This window comes from Lissotriton helveticus, chromosome 3_1 (assembly GCF_964261635.1).
Source record: "Lissotriton helveticus chromosome 3_1, aLisHel1.1, whole genome shotgun sequence".
Taxonomy (NCBI): Eukaryota; Metazoa; Chordata; class Amphibia; order Caudata; family Salamandridae; genus Lissotriton; species Lissotriton helveticus.
Genome location: NC_136061.1, coordinates 588,294,710 through 588,317,866, shown reverse-complemented (window position 1 = coordinate 588,317,866; position 23,157 = coordinate 588,294,710). Strand labels below are relative to the sequence as shown.

Below are 23,157 nucleotides of genomic sequence, written 5' to 3'. Positions count from 1 at the left end.
CACAGCTTCATTTATTTCCTGCCCCAGGAGTTGGTGTTCTACTCTGCTTAGAACAGCGTCCAGTTGCCTTCGTATATTCTAAGCAGCACCCAGGCAATGGGTGCTGCTTAGAAGCCTAAAGGCACCCCATTCTATGAATGTGTCTCCTGTTGACTGCTGTTGTTCTCAAACTAGTCTAGAATGACCACCCCTAGGGAGGAGCCAAACGCATGGTCCTCGAGTGCAGAAGGCCTTAGCTGCCACGTTGGGAAGCGAGAAGGGTCCGCATCCCAAGTTAGGTGCAGGAGCTGTGGGTTGGGATCTGAGTGTGTTTGCCTTAGGTACTCAATGTGCTTAATGAGTGGGGACAGGACATGTGAGCCGTCTAACTAATACCCTGGAGAGCCTGGCAAGGAACGAGGTCTGCTCCATGTTTGGCATGCAAATGGAGCCCATAAGAATTATTTGTCAGATCAACCCGCCTTTCAAAAATATATACCGGCACTCTGGATCTATGTCTACCTCCTCCTCCACAAAGGGCACTCCCGCCTTTATCCATATCAGCTTTCCACGTGCCTGGGAGGGAAAGATAGTGCTGTATACCCGCCCCCTCCAGCGTTTGCAAAGGCGACAGGCTTCTTCGTGGGTGAGGTGTATCTCCTGTAAGAAGGCTATTGTAGCTTGTCTGCGCTGAAGGTATGATTACATGCAGTGTTGGACTTGGCCCTTCTGGCAGGTTCACCCCTAAACTTTTTGCCTTTTAATGTTACATCATTATAGTGATTTCTGGTCTTTGCGCACTTTAGCACTGTGGCGCAGTGTAAAGTGCGTGCACTCCCTGAGTGCGTGTGTGAGATTGGCCTGCCCTCCCATAGGAATGCATGGGGGATATGTGTGTCCATGGTAGTTCCTGATGTGTGGGGAGTGAAGGGTCGAGTTTGGTATGTGTGGACTTGTGTGATTAAATGCTGCGCGATGATGTGTGCGGCGTTAATGTATCTAGTGTGGAAGTAAACATAAAACCCTTGGGACCAAGGGGAAAGAGCCTAGCTTGTCAGTGACTAGTATTCGCAACACTCGCTGGAGTTGGAATCACTATGTTTTTGTGACGAAAGAAAAAAAAATGTCTTTCTTGTGTCCCCTCACTCACCAGGATTTCCCCACGGTGACATGCTTCATCATTGGGGCCATCCAAGTCCTCTACGGATTGAGGCATGCTGCGACTTGCGAACTACGTAGGAGCACTTTAAGTGATGGACTATGTGTGGTGCAAGTGGTGTTGTGAAGTGGAGTGGTATGATTTAAGTGAGTTAAAACTACCTAGCTAGTGAGCTACAAATAATGTATTCCTGCTCCTGGGGGGTATATTAAAAATGGGGTGGAAACTAGGGATCACACTGGCAATGAGTTAGGTGTTCCTAGTAATTTCTGTCAACATGTTTCGAGCTTCCCCAAGCTCTTCTTCAGGACTACACAGGGACCAGCCCTGTGTTCGCCACTCCTAAACGTGCTCAAGTGAGATTTTATAAAAACAGATTAAATTTAAATTAAATGCTGCAATAATAAGGCATGCATTAGTACATACGCAAAATAATAGTCACGTAGTATATGTATAGGGACCTAACTTAGCCCCATGGAATGCGGAATGTTGCTCGTATCCTTTCCAATTTGGATTTCAGGATACCAAGGCTCGATCACCTATGCTGCAACCTCCGGACCGCATGTCTTTCTCCCCCTTTGGAAAATACGTCTAGTGTGGAAGTGCCACTTCTAGAAGCTGGCATGTCTGTGTCATAAATGTGAAATGACTGTCTGGCTTGTGATTGGCTGGTGTGCCTGGCCCCAGGAAGTCAGGATGGGTCTGCCCCGGTGGTGAGTGGAGAGATCTGCATGTTGATGGCGGGGAGGTGTGCACCTGGGACCTGAATAGGGCTGGGCTTTCCCTCCACAATGCTGGCTCCGCCCCCTGTGGTGCGACTGATGACCCTAGCCTGTCCTCTGAATGGGAAGAGGGGCTGATTACAACAAAGTGCTCCAGAAACAGCTGCGTCTGGTTTTCCCCCCACCCTGCACCATAGAGACAAAGGATTTGTGTGTATAAAAAGAGGCTGTGACCTCTTGTAAAATGTTCTTGTTTCCTGACTTGAATCTACCAATGGCGTGCTGCTGCTGGGGCCCAGGGTAAAGCTTGCCTCCCTGGGCCCTGCCCAGCCCCTGGATGCTGGAGGATTTATTTGGGACCCTTCTGCCTTGCCCTTTATGCCTGGAAAGACTTCTGGGACCCTTGGGCTGTATCTTCCTTGCCCCCAGGACTTTTGCAAAACTGTGCTGCCTTTCTTTTAATTTCCTCCACTGGTGTCTGCAGGAAGCGTAGGGTTAATTGGCACCAGCTGTCTGCTCTCCCCTGTTCGTGGCTGTGAAGAGACTGGGGGAAGGCTTGTGGCCTGATCGCCGGCCCGTGAGCCGCGACGGCGTTTTCGTGTCTCTTATTTCGATCCTTTTATTTGCAGGAGCCTACCCTGCATTATGCCCACAGTTATCTTTCTAATTACGGGTGCCCACCCCGTTTTATTTCTTTCGCCACGAGGGAGCCAACCTCTCTTTTCCCGGAGATCGCCGTCCGCGGCCCGCCTGACTGTGGGCGGGGCCGCCGGACGGAAGTCCCGAGTGTGCCCAGAAGTTGTTTTTAGAGAGAGAGGAGGTCGGGAGCCCACCCCGCCTCCTCGAGCCCCCACCAGAAGAAGGGAAGTCCTCCCACGACAGGGGCTCCCGTGAAGTGCAGAGAGCCCCGGGGTCGCCAGCAGAAAGGAGCCCAAGTGTTGCGGGGCTCCCGTGTACAGGAGGGAGCCCCGGAAGAAGAGGAGCCCGGAGCCTTGAGGGCTCCACCTCCCAAGTCCCGGTCCCGAGATGGGGGACCGGGTGAAGCCATGCGCCTAGTGCAGGCAGGGCTCTCGTAGGGAGAGAGAGCCCCGCTGCCTGTTGCTGCGGAGGGGCCAAGAGCACACTGCCGGTGCCCGCCCCCACCGCTTCTGGAGAGAGAGACTCCCCCCAACAGAGCCAGTGAGTAAGGCCGGGGGGGAGGCAACAGATGTAGTCCGGCATGGGGCACCGAGTCAGGGCAGCCCTGATTGCACAGTGGGCCGCCCCAACGTGGCAAGAGGAGCTTTAGAGGGCCCCGTAGCAGTCAAGGGCAGCTCCATCTTACAGCGGGCCACTCCTACATTTGGGGCATGTTGTTTATGGAGCCTAGGTGGCTCCCCCGCCCCCATGAGTTTCCGAGCCAGATGGCTCCCGCCGGGGCTACATATCCTTTTAAAGACCCATGTTCTTCCCCAAAGTTGTGCCTCATGCTTTTAAGAGCCAGATAAGCTCCAGCGTTTGGGCATGTTTTGTTCTAGAAACTAGAGGGCTCCACCGCGGTGCTAATGATGTCCAGAGCCAGAGGGCTCCAGCAGTTGGCGCAGTTTTGCTCCTAAGGACCAGTGAGGGCCCCTGTCACAGTTGTGAGTTCCCAGCTGCCCAGCAAGTAGTGGGCAGCTGCTACGTTTAGGTTTTCTTTCTAGGGACATATCTCTGGACTCAGGAGTGAGTCGCACTCCTTCATCTCTACCTTGCCTCCACAGCTACGCAGCACTTAGTGCCAGCTGCAACGTTTAGGCCCTGTTTTTGTCCTCAGCTGCCCAGCAAGTAGTGGGCAGCTGCTACGTTTAGGTTTTGGAGCAGTGGCGCAACCTGGACCCTAATGTGATATATGTGCTATGCTGATTTATGTGCTGATGCTTTTGGGTGTTAGGAAATGCACTGTGTGTAGCATGTTTTGCGCACCCTGTCTTGATGTCTCTAGATATGGTTTATGCCTAGGAGGTTGTTTTACCTAGTATAGTTATACTAGTGAGATCATGGTTCCCTGCGTGATATATGCCTAAGGTGTTTAGGATTCTGTAGGGTGTACTTACCTTTTACCAGTAGTTACTGGTTGTGTGCTACATTTCCTATTTGGTGCTACAATTGTTCTAAGTTCTAAGTGCTAGATCTACCAAGTGCTTATTCCTGACAGTGGTCCATGTGGCCCTGTCCTGTGTATATAATCCCCTGTAAATTCCGCCCGTGCCAGTGGCACGGTGTAAATTGTGTGTTTATTATCTAATGTGTTTGGTATGATACAAAGGCTATTTTTATATATAACCTTGTGTGGAGTTTCCTTTGTGGTGGGTCTTGGGTGTTTTTGTTGGGTGCGCGCGCTTTACACATTGACTCCAAGATAAGCCTGACTGCTCGTGCCAAGCTACCAAGGAGGTGAGCAGGGGTTATCTTTGGCGGGTCACTTTCTTGCCCTGACTAGAGTGGTGGTCTCTGCCTGGCTTTGGCGCAAGCCTCAGCCAACTAGAGATCCCATTTCTAACATGCAGTATCTGCGATATTAGTCTGTGACATGAACGAGCAATGTGCCCTCCTGTAACAAATGTGGTTGGATCACTGTTGAGTGTCAGTCCAACCGTTGGGGGCAACCAGAGAGTGCAAAACCGGGGAAAACAAAAATTCTAAAAACGGGTACACAACTGTGTGTTTCATAACGTTATGAGGGCGAACACATGGTAGTTGTTAGTCCAAACTGCAAAGCCCAACCATGGCAACTAACTTATTAGATATGGTTAAATGTTGGGGTGTGTGTTACAGGTTTATGCGCGCTGGACATTCCCTCAATGTTATCTCTAGATAAGTGGTAGCTCCTTTTGGGCTTAGGGTGCTACCATGCCCTAAACTTAACTGAGTATACTGGTTCCTATGTTGTTCTTGGTGGGCTATACCTCCTAGTGAGTGGGCTGCATCAGTATCGCAACATAACAATGGAACAGCATTTAATAAACCCTCACTCAAGCAATACGCTACTGATTGTTCCGATTATATTGTCCGATGTCTGCGGCGTGATATCCGGCAGCTGCAAAGAGTCTAGCTCATCAGATATGGCTGGCAATGACCCAGACATGCTCATGGAGGGGACGAATTGTGTCTCTGATTTCAGAGAAATTGCGGTTTGTTCAGATTGCTGCAGCCACATGGAGGGCCTCTTGACTTTCTAATTGTCTCTACTCCATATCCGGAATCGCTGCCTGCGTTCTTGCTTGTTTGGAGTTTCCAACACCGCCCCAGCGTCAATTTCTTCTTCCCTGTTGGGGGAGTGTGCCGCTGCGGTCGGCCTGGGCCCCGTCAGCAGGCATGATTCTTCCAGACAGTCTCAGACCTCAGACGGCGCATTGAAAAAACGTGCAGTTCCCTTCCTGGTGACTTGTAATTTGGCTGGGAAGATTAAGAAATATTAGATGCTTAAGTCGCAAAGTTTATGCCTCACCTCGCTCGAGGACCCTCTTCTTGCTTGTACCTGACGCGTATAATGCGGGAATAGCATCATGTGATGGTTCTGTAGTTTAATCTCATTGCGTTTACAGGCCTCCCTTAGCACCGCGTCCCCTGTCCCTGTAATTCAACAGCCTGAAGAGCAGCGGCCTTGGTCTGGCTCCTGTGGGCAGCCTGCAAACCAGCACACGGTAGGCATGTTCCTCCACAAAATGAGCCTATAGTGTGTCTTACTGGAGCAGATCCCTCAACCAGGGCTCAACATATGCGACGGTGTCTTGTCCGTCCTCCGCCTCAGGCAGGCCCACCAATCAGATATTATTTCGGCAGGAGCGGCCTTCCGCATCCACCAACCTGTCCTCCAGCATATTTACCCGCTCCACAAGAGCCTGCAGTGATTCTGCATGGCTTCTGGTGGTCGGCTTCAGTTCCAGCAATGTTTGCTTGTTGGCTTGTAACTTGTCCGAAAGTGTATGGTAGTGTGTTCGCAGTAGCATAAAGTCTGACCCAACCCTGTCTGTTTTGGTCTCTAGCGTGGTACAGGTATGTTCCAGGACGGCTCCAAACCTCTCCACTGCGGTCAGGCCAGAGTTAATTTATGTGGAGAGTTCCATGAACAGCGCATTTGTCCCATGTTCTGCCGTCGATTGTCTGGCTTCTTGTATCTCTGGGTGTGTCGCTGTGTGGTGCCTGTCACCGGGATGCCTGTTGGTCGCACCTGTGTTGCAGCGCAGCTCCTCCACTTGGCCAGTACTTTTCTATTCACAGGTGCTGCAGACTCTATGATGCCACACAGATCCGTTGTGAGGCAGCCCTCCGTGGTCTGCAATAAGCAAGCTTTAAGCGCTCCGTTTTTCCTTCAGCAGTCAAAAAAAGGGGGGGGGTGGACTGTGAGGAGAGTCAATCCCACAGTTATGTTTTTCACAGGGTGCCAGGGTTCCACTGTTGCGATGCACGCCGTCCCTGGGGTTACGGCTGCCTGGTTGGCCCCTTCCCAATTGGTCCAGTACCACTGTGTTCCTGGCATGGACAACTTACATTAACCGCGAGGCCCAGGGGACCAGGCTCCCCCCCACTGGTGTTCATGTGGCGTCCCGCCTCGCAGAGATCTGCTCCGCCAGTCCTTGGCCCTCATTCAGCACCGCTCTGGACCTCCAGCAGCAGTGCAGGCGCCCCCTCACTGGCTACCCTGCCACTGCACTCTTTCCGCAGGGACATGGGACGCTTGGATGGGGGCGACATGCCCTCCTTTCCTCCTCTTCTGCTCCGCGGGCTGCTACCTCACTTCATCAGCTCTCCTTGTGCTCTCTGTATATGCTGCTGCAGGGCCCTGTCCCCTCCTTGCACTACCAAGGCACCCGGCTTTCTCCCTGCGCAGGCCTCTGTTTTGGGTTAGCTAGGGGGCCTGACGCCACTCCCATTAGGGATTGTTTCAGCCACATCAGCCCGTGGCTGCTTTCCGCTGCTGTTGTGGCATGGCCGGCACCAGTCTCACCTTGTGTCTCGCTCAAGCTGGTCACATAGCGTATGGGATGGAGGCTTTCCTCTCCACGACCTCAGTTTGCTGTGATCCCGCTGTTTCCGGAGCATCCGCCATGCAGGGTCCAGCTCCATGCGCCGCTGGCGATCAAAAGCTCCGCGTTCGTTCACCCTTGTTTCTGTTCTTCTCTCGGGGGTGGTGCCTCCAAGTAGCGTCAGGATGAGCCGCTTGGCTGCTGGCGCATTCTCCGGCCCGTGTAGTGAGCGGGCATCTCGCCCGTGAAACTGCTGTTGCAGTCACAGCCTCAGTGTAGCGGCGAAGAGCCGGCGCCCAATGATGGTTAGGATCTTCAGAGCTCCAGGGGTTCCGAGCACATCGTGTTTGGTCTGGTTAACACCATTTACAGTATAATGGGGGGATCGTCCGAGTGGAGAGCTAGAAGTCTGAGTCCGCCATGTTGGCTGGCTAGCCATGCCCCTGAGAGCCAACAAGCCCTTGTAACGGCAAACAGACTTGATGCATAGGGGGTTCAGATGCAGCAGCTCCACAAGGGATTGCAGTCTTCCAAATTGCACAGACGACAGGCCAGACCTCAGGGGAGAAATCAAAACACCATCTGTGTTGTAGAGCCTTGAAGAGTCTGTGGGACAGTAGGGTCAACAAGCCAGTCGTCGTAGTCGTCGAGGTGCCTGCAGCTGCAGGAGAGTGACTCCTTCACTCCAAGGGAGATTCCTTCTTGTTGTCAATGATGCAAACAGAGTCCTTGTGACCCTGCAGGATGCACGGCCACGGAGTTTGCAGAACACGCAGAACAAAGTTGCAGTAGGAGCCATCCTACTAGTAGCAGCCTTGTCTTGGTTCCAGATGAAGTCAAGGTCCAGCAGCAGAAGAATCTTGCAGCATAATCTTGTGTAGACGAATCCTGGGTCCCACCCTCATGGAAACCCTTAAGCAACCCAAATGCAGTGACCCACCTATCAGAGGGGGGGGTCAGGGATGCTACCCTGGTGAACTGACCAGTCAGATGCTCCCAGGAGCCTCTGCTTATCTTGCTTTCAAGATGGCAGAATCAAGTGGCCACCTGGCAGAGCTCTAGGCACCTCCTGGGGGAGGAGCTGGACAGGTGGAAGGTCACTCCCCTGTCCTTTGTGTGGTTTAGTGCCAGAGTGGAAAACAAGAGCTCCTGGACTATGGCAAACTGGTTTATGCAAGGATGGCATCAAATGTGCCCTTCAAAGCAGTCTAGTGGCACTCAGGAGTGCCCCCACCCTAGCCGAGAGACACCTAATTCTAAAGGAGATGGGCTAATGCCCCTACTTTACATGAAATCCTTTGTTCAGCCTTACCCTGCCCGAGTTAGGCTCATCACCAGGAGGTCAGAACAGTGTCTGGGATTGGGGCAGCACTTTATTGCATGCCGCCCCTACAAGTAACACAGTTAGACATACAACTACAACTGGAATCGATGTAGTTGTATGATTCCAACATGTTTGATACCAAACATGACCAGGATTGGGTAGCCATTATGTATTTGGACATCTCTTATTGACAAGTGCCAACTACATACCTTAAGAGAGCTTCTCTAAACTTACAAAGCCCAGAGAATGGAGTCCAGCATTTGTAGGGGTAGGTCTGCTTGTGAGGGGGCACACTCATACTTAGGACCATGCACCCTGCCCTTGGATTGAAGGGCCTACCTTAGGGGTAGCTTATAGGTTTTAAGTGCAGTGACTGGGTTTGAAATTAAACCTTAGTTTGCATGGGTTCGGATGGGTGGCATAATACATGCTGCAGTCCGGGGGAGACCCGTGGTGTACCAATGCCCTGGGTACCTCAGTACCATATACTAGGGATTTTCAGGGGTGCACCCGAATGCCAATTGTGAAGTGCACAAAGTACTTACCAAACTAATTTAGAGAACACCAGCACAGGGGTCCTGGTTAGCAGGATCCCAGCGTAAACACACTGACACCAGGCAAAAGGCAAAAGGTAGGGACTACCATGTCAGAAAGATCCTACTTTCCTACATCAGGAACACTGATAGTGATGCATGAAAGCAAACAAAGACAGTCGGACAGATCAAGTATTTTACTGCAGATGTGCACATGAGTTACTTCTCAGATGCAGGCAGGGCACAAGTCCCTCCCCAAAAAGTGTGGGTACTATCCAAGTTAGGCAGTATGCAAGTGACATCATGGCATGTGGACATCACAACCCATGACCTCAAAGGAAGTGACAACAAAAGAAGTGCCATCAGATCCTAAGACCTCCCACACAAGTTTAGCAGGTCTATTATGAATACATTTGAACACATTACAATATATAACAAATTAGATTTTGCGTTGTGGTTGTGCCCAAAAGGTGACGCAAAATATGGGAGTCCACTTATACATTTAGGGGCATAGTTGCAAGCTGTGTGCTCCACCGCATTGTCACTTTTTGTGAGGTACTGGTGGCACATAGGGCTTAGCCATATCTACTAGGCCACATAAAGCCACCATGCATGGATTTTCAAGGTCTTGTAGATATGGAGTAAGGAGAGGCAAGTCTTTGCCTTACTCTGCTTGAAAGAGGAGTTCCATGGGAGTGAGTGTTCCCACTCCACACTCATGGAATTTGATGCTGCTCCTGATTTACAACATTAGGTAAACCTGGGCAGCGCCAAAACATTGCGCCACCCTAGAGAAGGTGTAACGAGGAGACATTTTTACATTTCTCATAGTTTTTTCCTCTTTCCACTTGTGCTGCATACTGCAGCACACATGGGAAGAGAGAAACACCTCTCATAATTCTTTTTGTGCAGGAAGATGTCCATTCCTGCACAAAAACAATCCGGCCAATAACCCAGGCACCCTTCTACAGTGGTGCATGGATGCCTGCATTGGCTCACGGCTGCAAATTGTGCGCTGGTGCTAGCTGAAAGGACAGGAATGAACTGTATGTTGTAAATGCGATACATTCCTATACTTTCAAATTGGTGTAGGGCAGCGCAGCAAAATGATCTATGATGCTGCCCTACGCCAATTCTTTGTAAATATGCCCCTTACATTTTAAAACCCTGCCACGAAACAAATCCGCAAAAAGGTGAAACATGGCAGTAAATCCGATCTGCTTAATTGGTTGTGAAGTCTGCATTTTAATTATCTTTTGGGTGTCAGGGCACCTGCTGCAGAAATATTTGTGTGCCAACTAATTCACAGGGAATAATAATAATGGTAAGATAACTCTGGAGGTTAATGTATTTGCTGGAGAGATCTGTGTTTTGTCTAGTCCCAGTTTAGAATCAAAGTAGCGTAGAGGGTTAATATGTCTCCAGCAAAGCACATTACATAACGCACAGATGACATTTTAATTGTAAATGGGTAAGCGAGTTACTGCTTTAATACAGAGATCCGTTTGCTACTTGCAGTTCATAAATTGTAACCCTTCTAATTTTGCAGAGTGAGCGATGAAGGACATGTGACTCCTACACCTTGTAACCCTCAACTAACACATCCTGCACATAGATTTACACACACATGATTTATTGTCAATGTATGATGTGTACGTAGGATGTAAAGCGCTCTTACACTCTGCATTAGAGTGAGTAGCGCTATAAAAGAAATAAAACAAAACAGTGGTATTTACATTTTTATTTCTATAAATACTGAACCAGACCAACACATCTGACATTCCTACAGTGCATGTATATGTCTCATATACAAGGATGGAACAAAGTCAAAACAAGGCCTCTCTTGAGTACCAATGAAGTGATAACAAGCTGCTTGCTTTTGTTTCCCCTCCAGTGCATCTAGATGTGAGGCTCCCAGCCAGGATACTCCAACCAAAGGGGGGTCTAATGGCACCTTAACTTCGGCCTTTGTTATGGGCGTAGCTGGCATCTGATAGGCCCATTACCCGCCTGCACATTGCTGCTTGGAAGGAAAGCACAACATGCAGGTGCTGCTGAAAGTGTCCTGGTCTCTAAACATTACACCAAGACGAGCTCAGCATATTTCTGTGCAGTCCAACTTTTTGGCAGTGTCGACGACGTCCACCCTGTGAATAGAGTGGGTGGACGCAGTATACCCGTGTGTACCCTCGACTTGTGCCCTGGAGACAGGTGTTTTAAAAATGACTGTATAGTTTGCAGTCTCTTTCTTGCAGTGTAAACATTCCAAGGCTTTAGGGAAATGAGGGCCTGCAGGTACTACTATAGCTATTATCAAGCGGATTCTCGTCCTGATTTACTGTTACTACCTTTGGGTTTTCCCCACTCTCTTCGACTGCCCCTTTATTGTTCGTCTTTCCATCACTATCTGTCAATGTTGCACTATATCATCTATGTTGAAGCTCCTTTCACTTATTGTCCCTTTATCTTTTCTCCTTAGTCATCGTCTCTCTCTCTCTTCTCCCCCTCTCTCTCTCTCTCGCTCTCGCTCTCTCTCTCTCTCCCTCCCTATCTTGCATTCTTAAGCAATGTGACTTTCAAAGCAGAAAGGCTCACTTGCTGTAAATAGATTTAAAAACAGTGGAATGCTTTTAACTCCTTCGCTGCGGCGGCAATTCCGCCGCAGTGCGGGGGGGGGGGCCGAGCGGCGCTCGCATGCTCGTGACGGAGCCGCTCCGTCATGGCCCCGCCTGCTCAATGGAACGTCCAGCGCAGGCGCGGAATTCGCGCCGCGCGGGCCATGACGGAACCGCTCCGTCATGAGCACAGCTCAACCGAGGCTCATGACGGAGCAGCTCCGTCATGAGCATGGAAGGAGTTAAGCAAAATAACAAAACAGTAAAAACAGGCTTGTGAACGAAATGCAGAACACTACAGTCCGAGATTATCAGACAGATAGATACAGGGGGAAATTATGCTAGAAATAACACATAAGGGGAGAAAACATATCACTACTAAACACTGGATCTCACCAAAACAAGAAATGAAAATGATCATGAGTTATTACACGCTCACAGTATAGATATGGAGTGCACCTACTGCACATTCTTTTAATGCGTCAACTGTTGCACATCCCTAAACGCGTCATACCTGATGCCTGATGTATTTTATCATTCCAGTGTCCTTTTTCCCTTCCAGATTAGCTTCCGACATTTTCTTTTTTAGTGAAGGCGTACGAAGGCACGATTTATCGGGGCACTGTAGAAAACAACAATACAATAATTATTAAGTTGGCATGAAAAAAAACATAAGCTCTAAATAACACATAGTGTCACCAGGAATGATGCATAAGCCCGCAGCACTTTTTTCCTAAGACTCAACTTTGGTTATAGATTTGCTTTTAAAGCACAAAGAAAGTTGCATTCCTGGTCCTCTGAATTAGCTTGAACTCTATGGTTTGGTTTCTGTTCCGTGACAAACTGATATTTTTGGTGTTTTTGAAATGGAAGATATATTTTGCTTACAGATGACTTGCTCTGTGTGTTTCGTTGCATTTTAACTTCAAGGAGTGTTTCTAAGGACTTCTTTTTCGGTTTCGCCACTTGTGAAATCTCTTGTATTTAATATATCTTAAAATGGGGCTCTTATCAGTTCCCATAGCCGAATTACTGTAATTTTTTTTTTTTATATAGCGTGAACTAGAACCGAACCGAATCAGTTATCAGAGTGCTTTACATAGCACCAGTTACGTTACATTTTTTTTTATTTTTAGGCACGGGGAGATTAAGTGATTTGCCCACAATCACAGGTTTTGTTTTTTTTGGCATCGTTACCGAGACTCGAACTCAGATCCCCAGGTCCGAGGTCGAGCGCCTTAGCCGTTAGGCCAACCCCTCTCCCTGTGTTTATTCCCTTCTGTGTGGAATTTTGTTTTTTGTTAACTTCCCCTTTCTATACTCATTTACCATACTTCTACTAAAGCTGTTCACACTGTTTAAGCCCCATTCACTGTCAAAGTAAGATCTCTTCCCTCGGAAAAAGCACAGTTTCTAGCAGTATGCTAGAATGCTTGCTTTTTAATACTTAGTTGTGTAATGCAGATGCTTTAGCCTTGGAACGTTTGCTGCATTTCCTATTTAAGCATCAGTACCTTTCTTTGCACTTAGTAGGTATTACCGGTATTCATTTTTCAACTTAAGCTATTTGGTCATTATGATCAAATTCTAAATGTTGTAATATACATTGCACTTTAAAAATAAAGTAAATATGCAAGCACTATGCTATATTTTACTATTAAACAGGCAGCCACAAATGCAGTTACCTTACATACAATAGGGTCATGATTTGAATGGCGCAGCAGGTGCAATAGCACTGGGCCAAAAAGTTGTCAGAACTCCTCTAAACACATAATATTGCTATATTTGACTACTAAACAGGCAGTCACAATTGTAATTACCTTGCAGTTAAAAGGGACTCGATTTGAATAGTGTAGCAGGTCAAGTGGCCCCAGAGGGGAAAGTTGTCATAACTCCACTCAACACCAACTAGTGCTATATTTTACAGCTAAATAGACAGTCATAAGTACAGTTATCCAAAAAGCACTTGGGTCATGGTTTAAATAGTGAAGCAGGTGTACCTGCACCAGGACCAAAAGATCCAGGCACCCCACTAAACACCTAATATTGCTTTATTTTATTCCTAAACAGGCAACCACAAGTGCAGTTACCTTGCAGACAACAGGGTCATGATTTGAATGGTGAAGCAGATGCAGTGGCACCAGGACCAAAAGCTCCATGCACCCCACTAAACACCTAATATTGCTATATTTTACTACTGAAAAGGCAGTCACAGGTGCAGTTACCTTGCAGACAACAGGGCCATGATTTAAATGATGCATCAGGTGCAGTGGCACCAGTCCCACAATTTGTCATGACCTCCTCGAAACACCTAATATTGCTATATTTCAGAACTATACAGGCAGACACAATTGCAGTTATCTTGCAGTTAAAATGGGTTTGAGTGATGGGTGCAGCAGGTGCAGTGGCACCAGGGCCAAAAGCTCTAGATACTGCACTAAATGCAGAACACTGCTAAACTCTACTACTAAACAGGCAGTCACAAGTGCATTATCTAGCAGGCAACAGGGCCATCATTTCAATGGTGCTGCAGATGCCGTGGCATCGGGGCCAAAAGCTGTCAGAACGCCTCTAAACACCAAATATTGTTATATTTAACTACAAAATAGGCAGTCACAAGTATAGTTACCTTGCAGGCATTAGGGTCTCGATTTCAATGATGCAGCAGGTGCAGTGACACCGGGGCCCAACGCTCTAGGAACCCCTCTAAACACCAAATATTGCAATATTTTACTAATAATGGGCCGCCACAAGTGCAGTTACCTTACAGGCAATAAGGTCATGATTTTAATGGAACAGCAGGTGCAGTGGAACCAGGGCCAAAATTTGTCATAGCTCCTCTAAACACCAAATATTGCAAATTTTTCTACTAAACAGGCAGTCACGAATGCAGTTATCTTGCATACACCAGGGGCATGATTTGAAGGGTGCAGCAGGTGCAGTGGTTCCAGGCCCGCAAGTTGTTAGTACTCCTCTAAACACATAACATTGCTATTACATCAATTAAATGTAGTATTTCCCTCTTTCATTACATTTTTCATAAATGTTCTATTATTTATCCATACTATACCACTAGTAACATCACAATATATTGCCGTTTTGTACATAAACAAGTCATAACACTTTAACTACTCAGTAAGCTACAACTTACAACAAAAACAGTGCATTATTAATCACATAGGTGAAACCTAATGCATTTACCAATGCTTGTTTATGTACGCTGTTTTTCTACATTACATAGGCAGGTAATAGGTAAGATGTGCATTAGCCCTTTCTCAGCACAATGGAAGTGAACACTGGCAAAGAAAATTAAAACCTTATCTTTGGCAAAAGTTCCCTAAGAAGCATATCTATCTTGAATTAACATGCTCAGTAATTGACGTGATGCACTTATTCTACCCTGGGCACATACATCACAGTGGTGGTGTAAGCACAGCACCTAAATCACACAAATCACCGAGGATGGGCTTGAGAAGAGCGGGTGAATTCTTTTATCATTTTCGCCGTGCCTCTAGACACATAGAACCGCATTGATCAGGTAAATAAGGTCCTTTTAGCATGCAGATGTTCCAAGGGATGTCAGTGTTAGCCCAGTGTTTGCATATGCATCTGAAATGCCATCTCTGCTCTCTTAGCAACTGGCCTGTTTCATTAAACCGCCGGCAAGAAAATGCACTATGACAGCCTGCCAAGTATTACATTTTATTTTGTATTTCACTACTCTGTGCTTTGCCACTAAGATTTAAGAAACCATCATCTATGTATGTTCTTTTTCAACCAACAGCAAATTGAACTGTGGGGCTTGTAGTTTTGCTTTACTTTAATCATGGGTTCAAAATCCCGCCAAGTGGGGTTTTGAGCTCCAGGAAACGCTGGCTAAAATGCAAAATTTTGCTGAAGGTGTTTACCTGACATGGGGCCCCTTTAAAATTTCACTAAGTCAACTACTCTATTTGAAAAACTGATGTTTTCAAGCATTTTCAACGTGAACTGTTTTTTTGTGCGTAGAGGAAGCTTTTATACCAAATTTCTCAACAAAATAAAGTTACAACATGGACACCCTCACCCAAACCTTCCCTTAGAAAAATAATTAGTCAAAGGCAGGTGGCAGTGGAAGAAGGAACACTATACAGTTTTCTCACACATACAGTACAGGTACAACACAGGTGGCCAGCACATTAAAGATTGAGTGAGAGGCATTAAAGGACTGTTGTATGATTTCGGTTAATAGGCAAAAATATACAGAAAGTACAAAACTCCTTCAAGAAACAGCCAAACCAGTTATTTAATTATTATAATTTACTACTATGAAGGATGATGAATGCTCACCTACCCAATGTTTCATCAGTGGGTTCCATATTGTGTTCTTGGAAGCATTCAAGAGTACTATTATTCGCAAGGTTATGTCACTTATGTTAACATGTTCTCCATTTATTAAACTTTGAGACCTATATAAAAAATTGTATGTGGATGATATGAAATGTTTTTTACTTGTGTCTCCATACCACAAGATTAACAAGCATTGGTAAATGCAATATGTTTCGCCTATGTGATTAATAATAAGTTGTTTTTTGTTGTAATTTGTAGCTTGGTGAGCAGTTGTGCAATGTAAGTTACTAAAGCGTCTTTTAAGATTTATATTAAATACAATAGATTTCACAAGCATGTGCTGTGCAGACAAAACCCAAAAAGTGAAAAATAAGCAGCAAGTTCAAGAATAAAAGTTACATTTTCCTAACATATTTTAACTGGTCATACAATGAAGGGATGGATTGTACAATGGAAGGGTGGCACAAGGGCAGGACTGGAGAGAGTTAAGTAGTTTGCCCCTGTGTGATGCCCAGGAGAGACGATTTAATGTGCAGATTATTCTTTGATCTAGATTGGCAACCTGGTCAGTTATTACTCACCAGAGTCATGTGTTCAGGTTTATTTTGAAAAGCAGGCACAAAGAAAACCATAATGTCTCACAATGGTCTTCCTATTTTGTCTTAGGCATGCCACGTTCTTTTTTTAAAGTAATAGGCCTGCCGGCTCTGTAGCCAGTTAACTCTTTCCGTGCTGATGATGGAACCGCTCCGTCATCAGCCGCGGTGGCGCTGTGCTGATGACGGAGCGGTTCCGTCATGGCCCGCCCGCCCGACGCGCCTGCGCGGCGCTGATTTCGCACCTGCGCAGCGTGTTCTGTTAAGCAGGCGGGGCCATGACGGAACCGCTCCGTCATGAGCACAGCTCAACCGCGGCTGGTGACGGAGCGGTCCCGTCACCAGCATGGGCCCGCCGCGCGCCCCCCCCCCCCCGCCCCCTTAGCGCTGCGGCGGAAATTATGATGCCAATAAAGAAACATGCTGCGTCTGTTGCTACTCATTTTACATGAGATCTTCAAACAGAACAAAGCAGAACCACTTGCGCCTTCTGTGAAGGTCAATTCATTCAGAAAGTCACACAATGTGCCCTGGAAAGCACCTATTCGACTCAAAATATAAAAGGCACCTATGTGAAAATTATTTCTAATGAAATTTGTACATTCTACGCCAAGAAGACTCATTTTAAGTTTTCTAACATTAGCCAGAAGAAACCACAACAGAGGTGCAATGGAAATGTTGGGCTTCATTATTTTTTTAACCAAAGTTAGGACTTGCTTTGTGGATAAAGTAAATAAGAGGTCTGAAAGGTCTCAACAAAATTTAAACGTACAAGCAAGCACATAATGATTGCCCAGATGAAAGTGGCTGTGCAGTGTACAGACAATAACAATAACTAGCTGTTCTAAAATTGCTAAAGAGAATTAATGTATAGTGAACAAGATCGCAAAAGTACATACTATGAAACTTTTTCCTCATGTGTTCCAGATGTTACTGGTGCCACAGTGAGAAGCTTCATATAGACAAACTCTGGTAATATATTGAAAAGTAATGGCTCGTGACCTGACCGGATGGCAGCAGCTGGCAAACAGGTCACAACAAACTAACACGATGGTTACAGTAAGAGGTTTGTGTGACTAGTGTTCACAACCTAGAGGGTTAATAATGTTAGTACTCCGCATTGCCTCCAGATTTTTGGTTACAGGGATATTTGGGGTAACTCCGTTATTGTAGGCAATTTCACATTTCCCTTACTATGTTACCATTGGCATTTTTGCGGGCAGAAACAATCCCTGTGCTCTCGGTGCTGTGATGCACATTCTAAGTTAAAACGGACTTTTCTAAGAAACGATGAAGCAAGGGAAATCTTGAATCTGCCATTCTCGGATTCCACTCTCTTTCATCCCTACGTTGATTATGAGCTGCAAAGAAAGAAACCAGAAGCAGAGATTCTGAGAGCTGATCCCCGTGAACAAATGTGTGCAGCCAGGGCAAGTTTAGTGTGCAGTCAGGCAAAAAAAAGAAATGTAGCCTTGCGTGCTGTACAAGTACGCGAACATTAGTTAAAATAAGTCGCATCCCAGCCTTTACCTAATAATCTCACTGAGCTGCCAAGTTTCTAATAGAAGCAGTAGGTAGTTAAACTAGAAGTCACAACCCCCGTTAAAGCTACAACTGTGCTCACAGTAGGAGTAAAAGTAAAAGGAGGGCGGGGTTGAAGGAGAGGGAAAAACATGCAGCCAACAAGCAGGCTTGCATAAAAAAATAGTTCTACACAAAAGCAGATGAACACAGTACTTTGGGTATGGGAACTGATAAGGGCCTTTTTTAAGATATATTAAATACAATAGATTTCACAAGCACAGCTGGAGGGCAGAGCAATAGACGCTACTCTTTTCCATCAACATGTTTCAGAGCTTGAATATATGGCCCCTATAAGCTAAAGCTTCTTCCTAGGAATTGTGAAACAATCCTTGCTTCATAGGACAAGTTCGCCGGCCTCAGGGGTGGGTGGTTGTTTTGTAAAAATATTGTTTCAGAAATGTCATAAGTCACAAATATTGTGTCAAAAATATTATGATGTCATAAATATTATGGGACACAATATAGAAGGTAAGAATATCATAATGTTATGTGCTTTATAATTTTTAAATAGAATTGTATACAATATATTTTGTATTTATTTTGTTGTTTTACTATTGTTTTTATGAGATGTTAATGTCAAGTGTGTATACTTTCTTGAGTATAGTTGAGTTATTTTGTTTTGGCAATATATTTAAAGATTTCTTTCATCTGAATGTATTCATGGGCAGACTGTTAGGTTTGTGTGGAATACAGTGGAAAGTTTCTTTAATACTTAATTTTAAATGTTTTCAATGTTATAATTTTTGTTTATTTGATTAATTATGTACATTATTTTACTTGTATATTATTTATTAGATAGTTTTGAATAAAATGGTAATTCATTGTAATTGTTAATGGGTTAGACTGATTTTGTTATTTTATTGTATTTCTTGGTCTAATAATTAGTTGGTTTTTTTTGCATTAATTATAAAATTTCCTTTAAGTAATATTTTAATTTGTGTTTGTGGATGTTGAATGTTTGGGGTAGTATGTTGGAAAATGTTTTAAATATATATAATTTCTAATTGTTGAAAACATTAATTTTAATATATTCTTAATCATTAATGTTTTAATATTGTATTATTTTTATACATTTAGTGTTGTTAAAAATATATTTTTTATATATTTGTTAATTCTATTTTATATTAATTTGTTTATGCTTATAAAAATATTTTTATTTGGGAGGTAGAATAGTAAATTGTACATTTTTTAGTCTTCAAAAATGTCCTTACTCTAGCTTATGTTGGAGCGGGAATAGTAAACCTGATCCTTCAAAAGTCCTGCACTTTCCCTATTGTTGCTCAGGGTGGAGAGAGATTAGAAAACTGGGCCCCTTCAAAGTCAAACACTCTCCCTACTGTTGCTCAGGCTGGAGTGGGAGTAGTAAATATAACATAATATAAAAGTGTTGAATATAAAATTCAACACTTGCTCTACTGTTGCTTACTTTCGAGTAGGAATAGTAAACGCTACAAGTGTATTTTTTACGTGAATTGTTTGTTTTTAATGATGGTTTTTTGAAGTAATGATTTTAATAATTTTTAAAATTGTAATAATTTTATTGTATATATGTATATTTTTACCATCTGATAGATAGCCTTTGTACTCATTGGTAACTAACAATAGTTAAAAAAAAAATATTAATGTTGTTTTTTAATATTCATTTTTTTATTTATTTTATTATTTTTATACATTTACAGTATATATTATCATTTTATGTTTGCAATTGATACATTGTGTGCATTAATTTTTTTTAAGGTAATAATTTATACAAGAGAGTTGTACAGTGTGCATCCTGAACTATTTACATGTCCTCTCTAATGCAATACTCATGGAAAAGGAGGCACAATGAAGAAAAGTAAGCATCTAGGGTCACACTGTTTGGTCAAGTGGGAATGCTGGGAATTACACCAGGTTTCCCAGGTAGATATTGCATTCTCCACCTTCTGTCCTGATGACAATTTTATTACTGACCCAGGAGGCAGGTCTGCTGTAGATAATGTACTGAATTATTTCAAGCTACTCTCAAATGTGATGATCCCTGAAAAGGAGGCACAGGGAAAAACAGTTGTTACCCAAGGTCATACAGTTTGGTCATGCTGGGAAGCTGTGATTGCAACCAGGATCTCTGGGTCAGGGACCGCAATTAGTTTTGCCTGGGTCCTATTACAGCTTCTGACTGACCTAGGCATGTTATGCAAGTTCATTCAAATTATGATTTGAGTTTTTTCATGGAGCTACAGCAGTGGAAACACCTCTTTTCAGAGAACAGCTATACCTTGGTCAGAAACAGTGCAAGCTTTCCTTCTTTAGGGGACAGGTACAGCTAGGGTAGCATCAGCACACGCTTTTCTCATTACAGGACAGGTACAAATCGGGTAGCAGGAGTGTAAGCTTTACTTCTGCACAGAACAGGAACAGCATGGCAGTAGCAAAGCCAGCTTCCCTTTGTCAGTGGCGGCAGAAAGTGCAGTCTTCCATTTCCCACAGAGCAGATCTAGTCGGGCAGACTAGTACAAGTTTTCGTTGACCACATACAATAAACAGTTAAGGCATGAGTGGCAAGTAGGTTACATATATTGTTGGCATACACAGTGTTTGTTAAAATACCCCTCACACACCAAAAGGGCCCTTGGTGTCATGCTTCATCATCGGGGTCTTCCTGTTCCGCTGCGGGATGGGACAGTGCAACGAGAAGCACTGTCCGAAAGCTTCCGAAAGCCGAGGACGAGGGAGGATGCGAGAACTATTCGTGGCCTAATGGAAGTTCCATTTACCCCTCAACCCTACCGGCTCATGGGGCATTAACCCCTGCTTGTGACAGCCCACTATTCAGCAATACTGATAGGACTGTACACTATATGAATTAATACATACCACATAGGTATAGATTATCTTCACCTGTATATACACATTGCACATACTGTGAATCAACATTAGTGAGTGACAGAGGGATCAGACCTCGTCCTGACGAAGAGGCGTTCTGCCTCGAAACATGTTGACGCCACTAGGAGATTAAGCTCATTGTCAAGCCTATCAGTCTCCGCTACACCTTTTTACCGATACCAGCTTTTGACTAATAAATAGTTTTTTGCTTTCACAAAACCAGGTATCATTTTAGATTCACTTTTCCAAACACCCCTGACCCTACCTACACTCACTCCAACTCACATAGCACTCACAATTATTTAAGGTGCTCCAGCGTAAGCGCTAGTTGTAGCACGCCCCGTCCCGCAGCGTAACAGGAAGACCCTGATGATGAAGCATGACACCAAGGGCCCTTTTGGTGTGTGAGGGGTATTTTAACAAACACTGTGTATGCCAACAATATCTGGACTCACAGTTAACTAGTTGAGGTTGGACCTTTATGATTATCTGAACCATTTACTGGAGGAGGGTGCGTCCACCTTGGTGCTGATCAGCACCACCTCTTCACTCCCTAATTTTGATTTTTGTTGGCAAGTAGGTTACAGACAGATCCCTGGAGCTGGCATTTAACTCAATGAGAGGAATGTTTAGGAGGATGAGTGAGTGAATATGCAAGTTCTGACACCATTGTCACTTAGTTGATATCCCACCTCAGCACCCTGAAAAATCTGCTGCCTTCACTCCAAGACATGTTGTTTGAGTTGATTCTATGCTTTTCCGCATGTTGCAAAACTGCAGTAACCTTGGAGGTCATTGTTATTTGGAGCAGCCTCGGCCCTTCCTAAGTAACTATGCTCTCGTCTAGACAAATACACAGGTGCCAGCTGTTTTGAAAAGGTTGTGAATGTACGTGATTCAGTCTGTGTGCATTCTGACACTCGCTACTTCACGTGTGTCAGGGTAAGGATTTCCAAAAATTTGTATAATATTTTAACCTTTCATCATCTTTACTATTATAGTTACATGTCAAAGTAATATTGTTTCCTTCTAGAGCAGGCAATGAATGGAATGGCACTTGAGTCACAAATAGAGATTGTAAGGCTCGCCTCAATCTCTAAAAGATGTTCGTGTTAAATAATTATTGTAATAAAAAAGTCTCTTCTTCATCATGGGCTCTTGCATACAGTCCCATGTTCAGAAGGGAGTACGGAGCAGTGCAAATATTGATTTCCTACTTCAGGGGGTGGATGTTTTACTTTTTTTTTTGCTTGATTATTAAAGAGTTTTGGCATTAGTTGATCCTACAGCTTCAGCATCCTCTCTGATTGTCGATTACATCACAGTGTTGAGTGACAGCAATATGTAGACCGGTGAACATCTTTAAAAGATGCTTGCCTTTGGCTAGCCATGTAACATTTTATCATTCGGAGGAGCATATTCATGGGAGAAACTGCCGAGACAGAAAGGTGTCTGACAGAGATGTATTCATTATGAAATTAAAAGAAAGTGACTTCCCAGTTAGAGGGGCACGTTGCTCCAGAAGAGTGAGCTGCTGGATTATTTCTTCCTTTACTGTGCCTCAACGGTCCAGTCGTGGACCACTATTAGCTTCATGCTGCATGGCCGAGGAACTGCAGCAGCCCGAAAAGGGGCATCTTAAGAAATTTGTGAGCCCTGGTCTAAACTTATTTTGGGGGCTCCTGTTCAAAAGAACTTTGAATTCATCATTCGTTTTCAGATCACTCATGCCCTCTTAGTATAGTTTATAGACAGTGGCATCTTAGCAATTATTAGGGCCCAGGGCAAACACATATTTTGGGGACTCCTATCAAAACGATTTACACTTAATAGGAGGTATACATTACACATTTCCAAGTTGGAGTTTCCCATACACGTTCCTGGTTAATCAAGTGGGACTACAATTTGCCAAAGTCATTGCAATAGTGCTATTATAGTTTATTACATTTAGAAGAGGGACTTAAAAATCAGTGAACTTAAAACCAAGAAAGATGTTAAGGATTGTTTTAAAGAAAATGTCATTCATTTGAGATAGATGTGGGGTGTACTGCGATCATTTTATCAACATTTTAGGCTAACGGTACGCATTTCTTAAACTTGCAAAAATAATACACCTTTTTGGAAACATTGCTCGTTAGGTTTGGCACAGGTGTCACAGAAATTAGTAAACTGAGCTCTGCTTATAAAACACAGATCATACACATTCTAGTTTTCGAAAAACAATTCTTCAGTTCCAAAGATATTGATGCAGACGCTGGCATCACACAAGAATGTATTCTCAAAGTTCACATACGCTTTATAGGCCTTGGAATTAACTCTTCAGGTTGCAAAGATCTTCTAAACTCAAGACTTTATTTAATCTGTCCCTCTGGTTACAACAATTGTGACACAATCAGATCACAAAGAGCAAACCTATTGCACGTTACACAGATCTTCCAGACTTAACCTCGGACATCAATGCTA

At 44.7% G+C, this 23,157-nt stretch overlaps 1 protein-coding gene across 1 annotated transcript in view; it reads right to left on the bottom strand.

Moving 5' to 3' along the window:
* The window catches only part of UNC80 (unc-80 subunit of NALCN channel complex), a 2,761,828-nt gene that overhangs the window by 1,462,317 nt on the left and 1,276,354 nt on the right, over positions 1–23,157 (bottom strand). Inside the window, exon 29 of the mRNA XM_078680564.1 lies at positions 11,835–11,942. Within this exon, the coding sequence (XP_078536690.1) occupies positions 11,835–11,942 (108 nt within the window). The remainder of the gene's footprint in view (positions 1–11,834; positions 11,943–23,157) is intronic.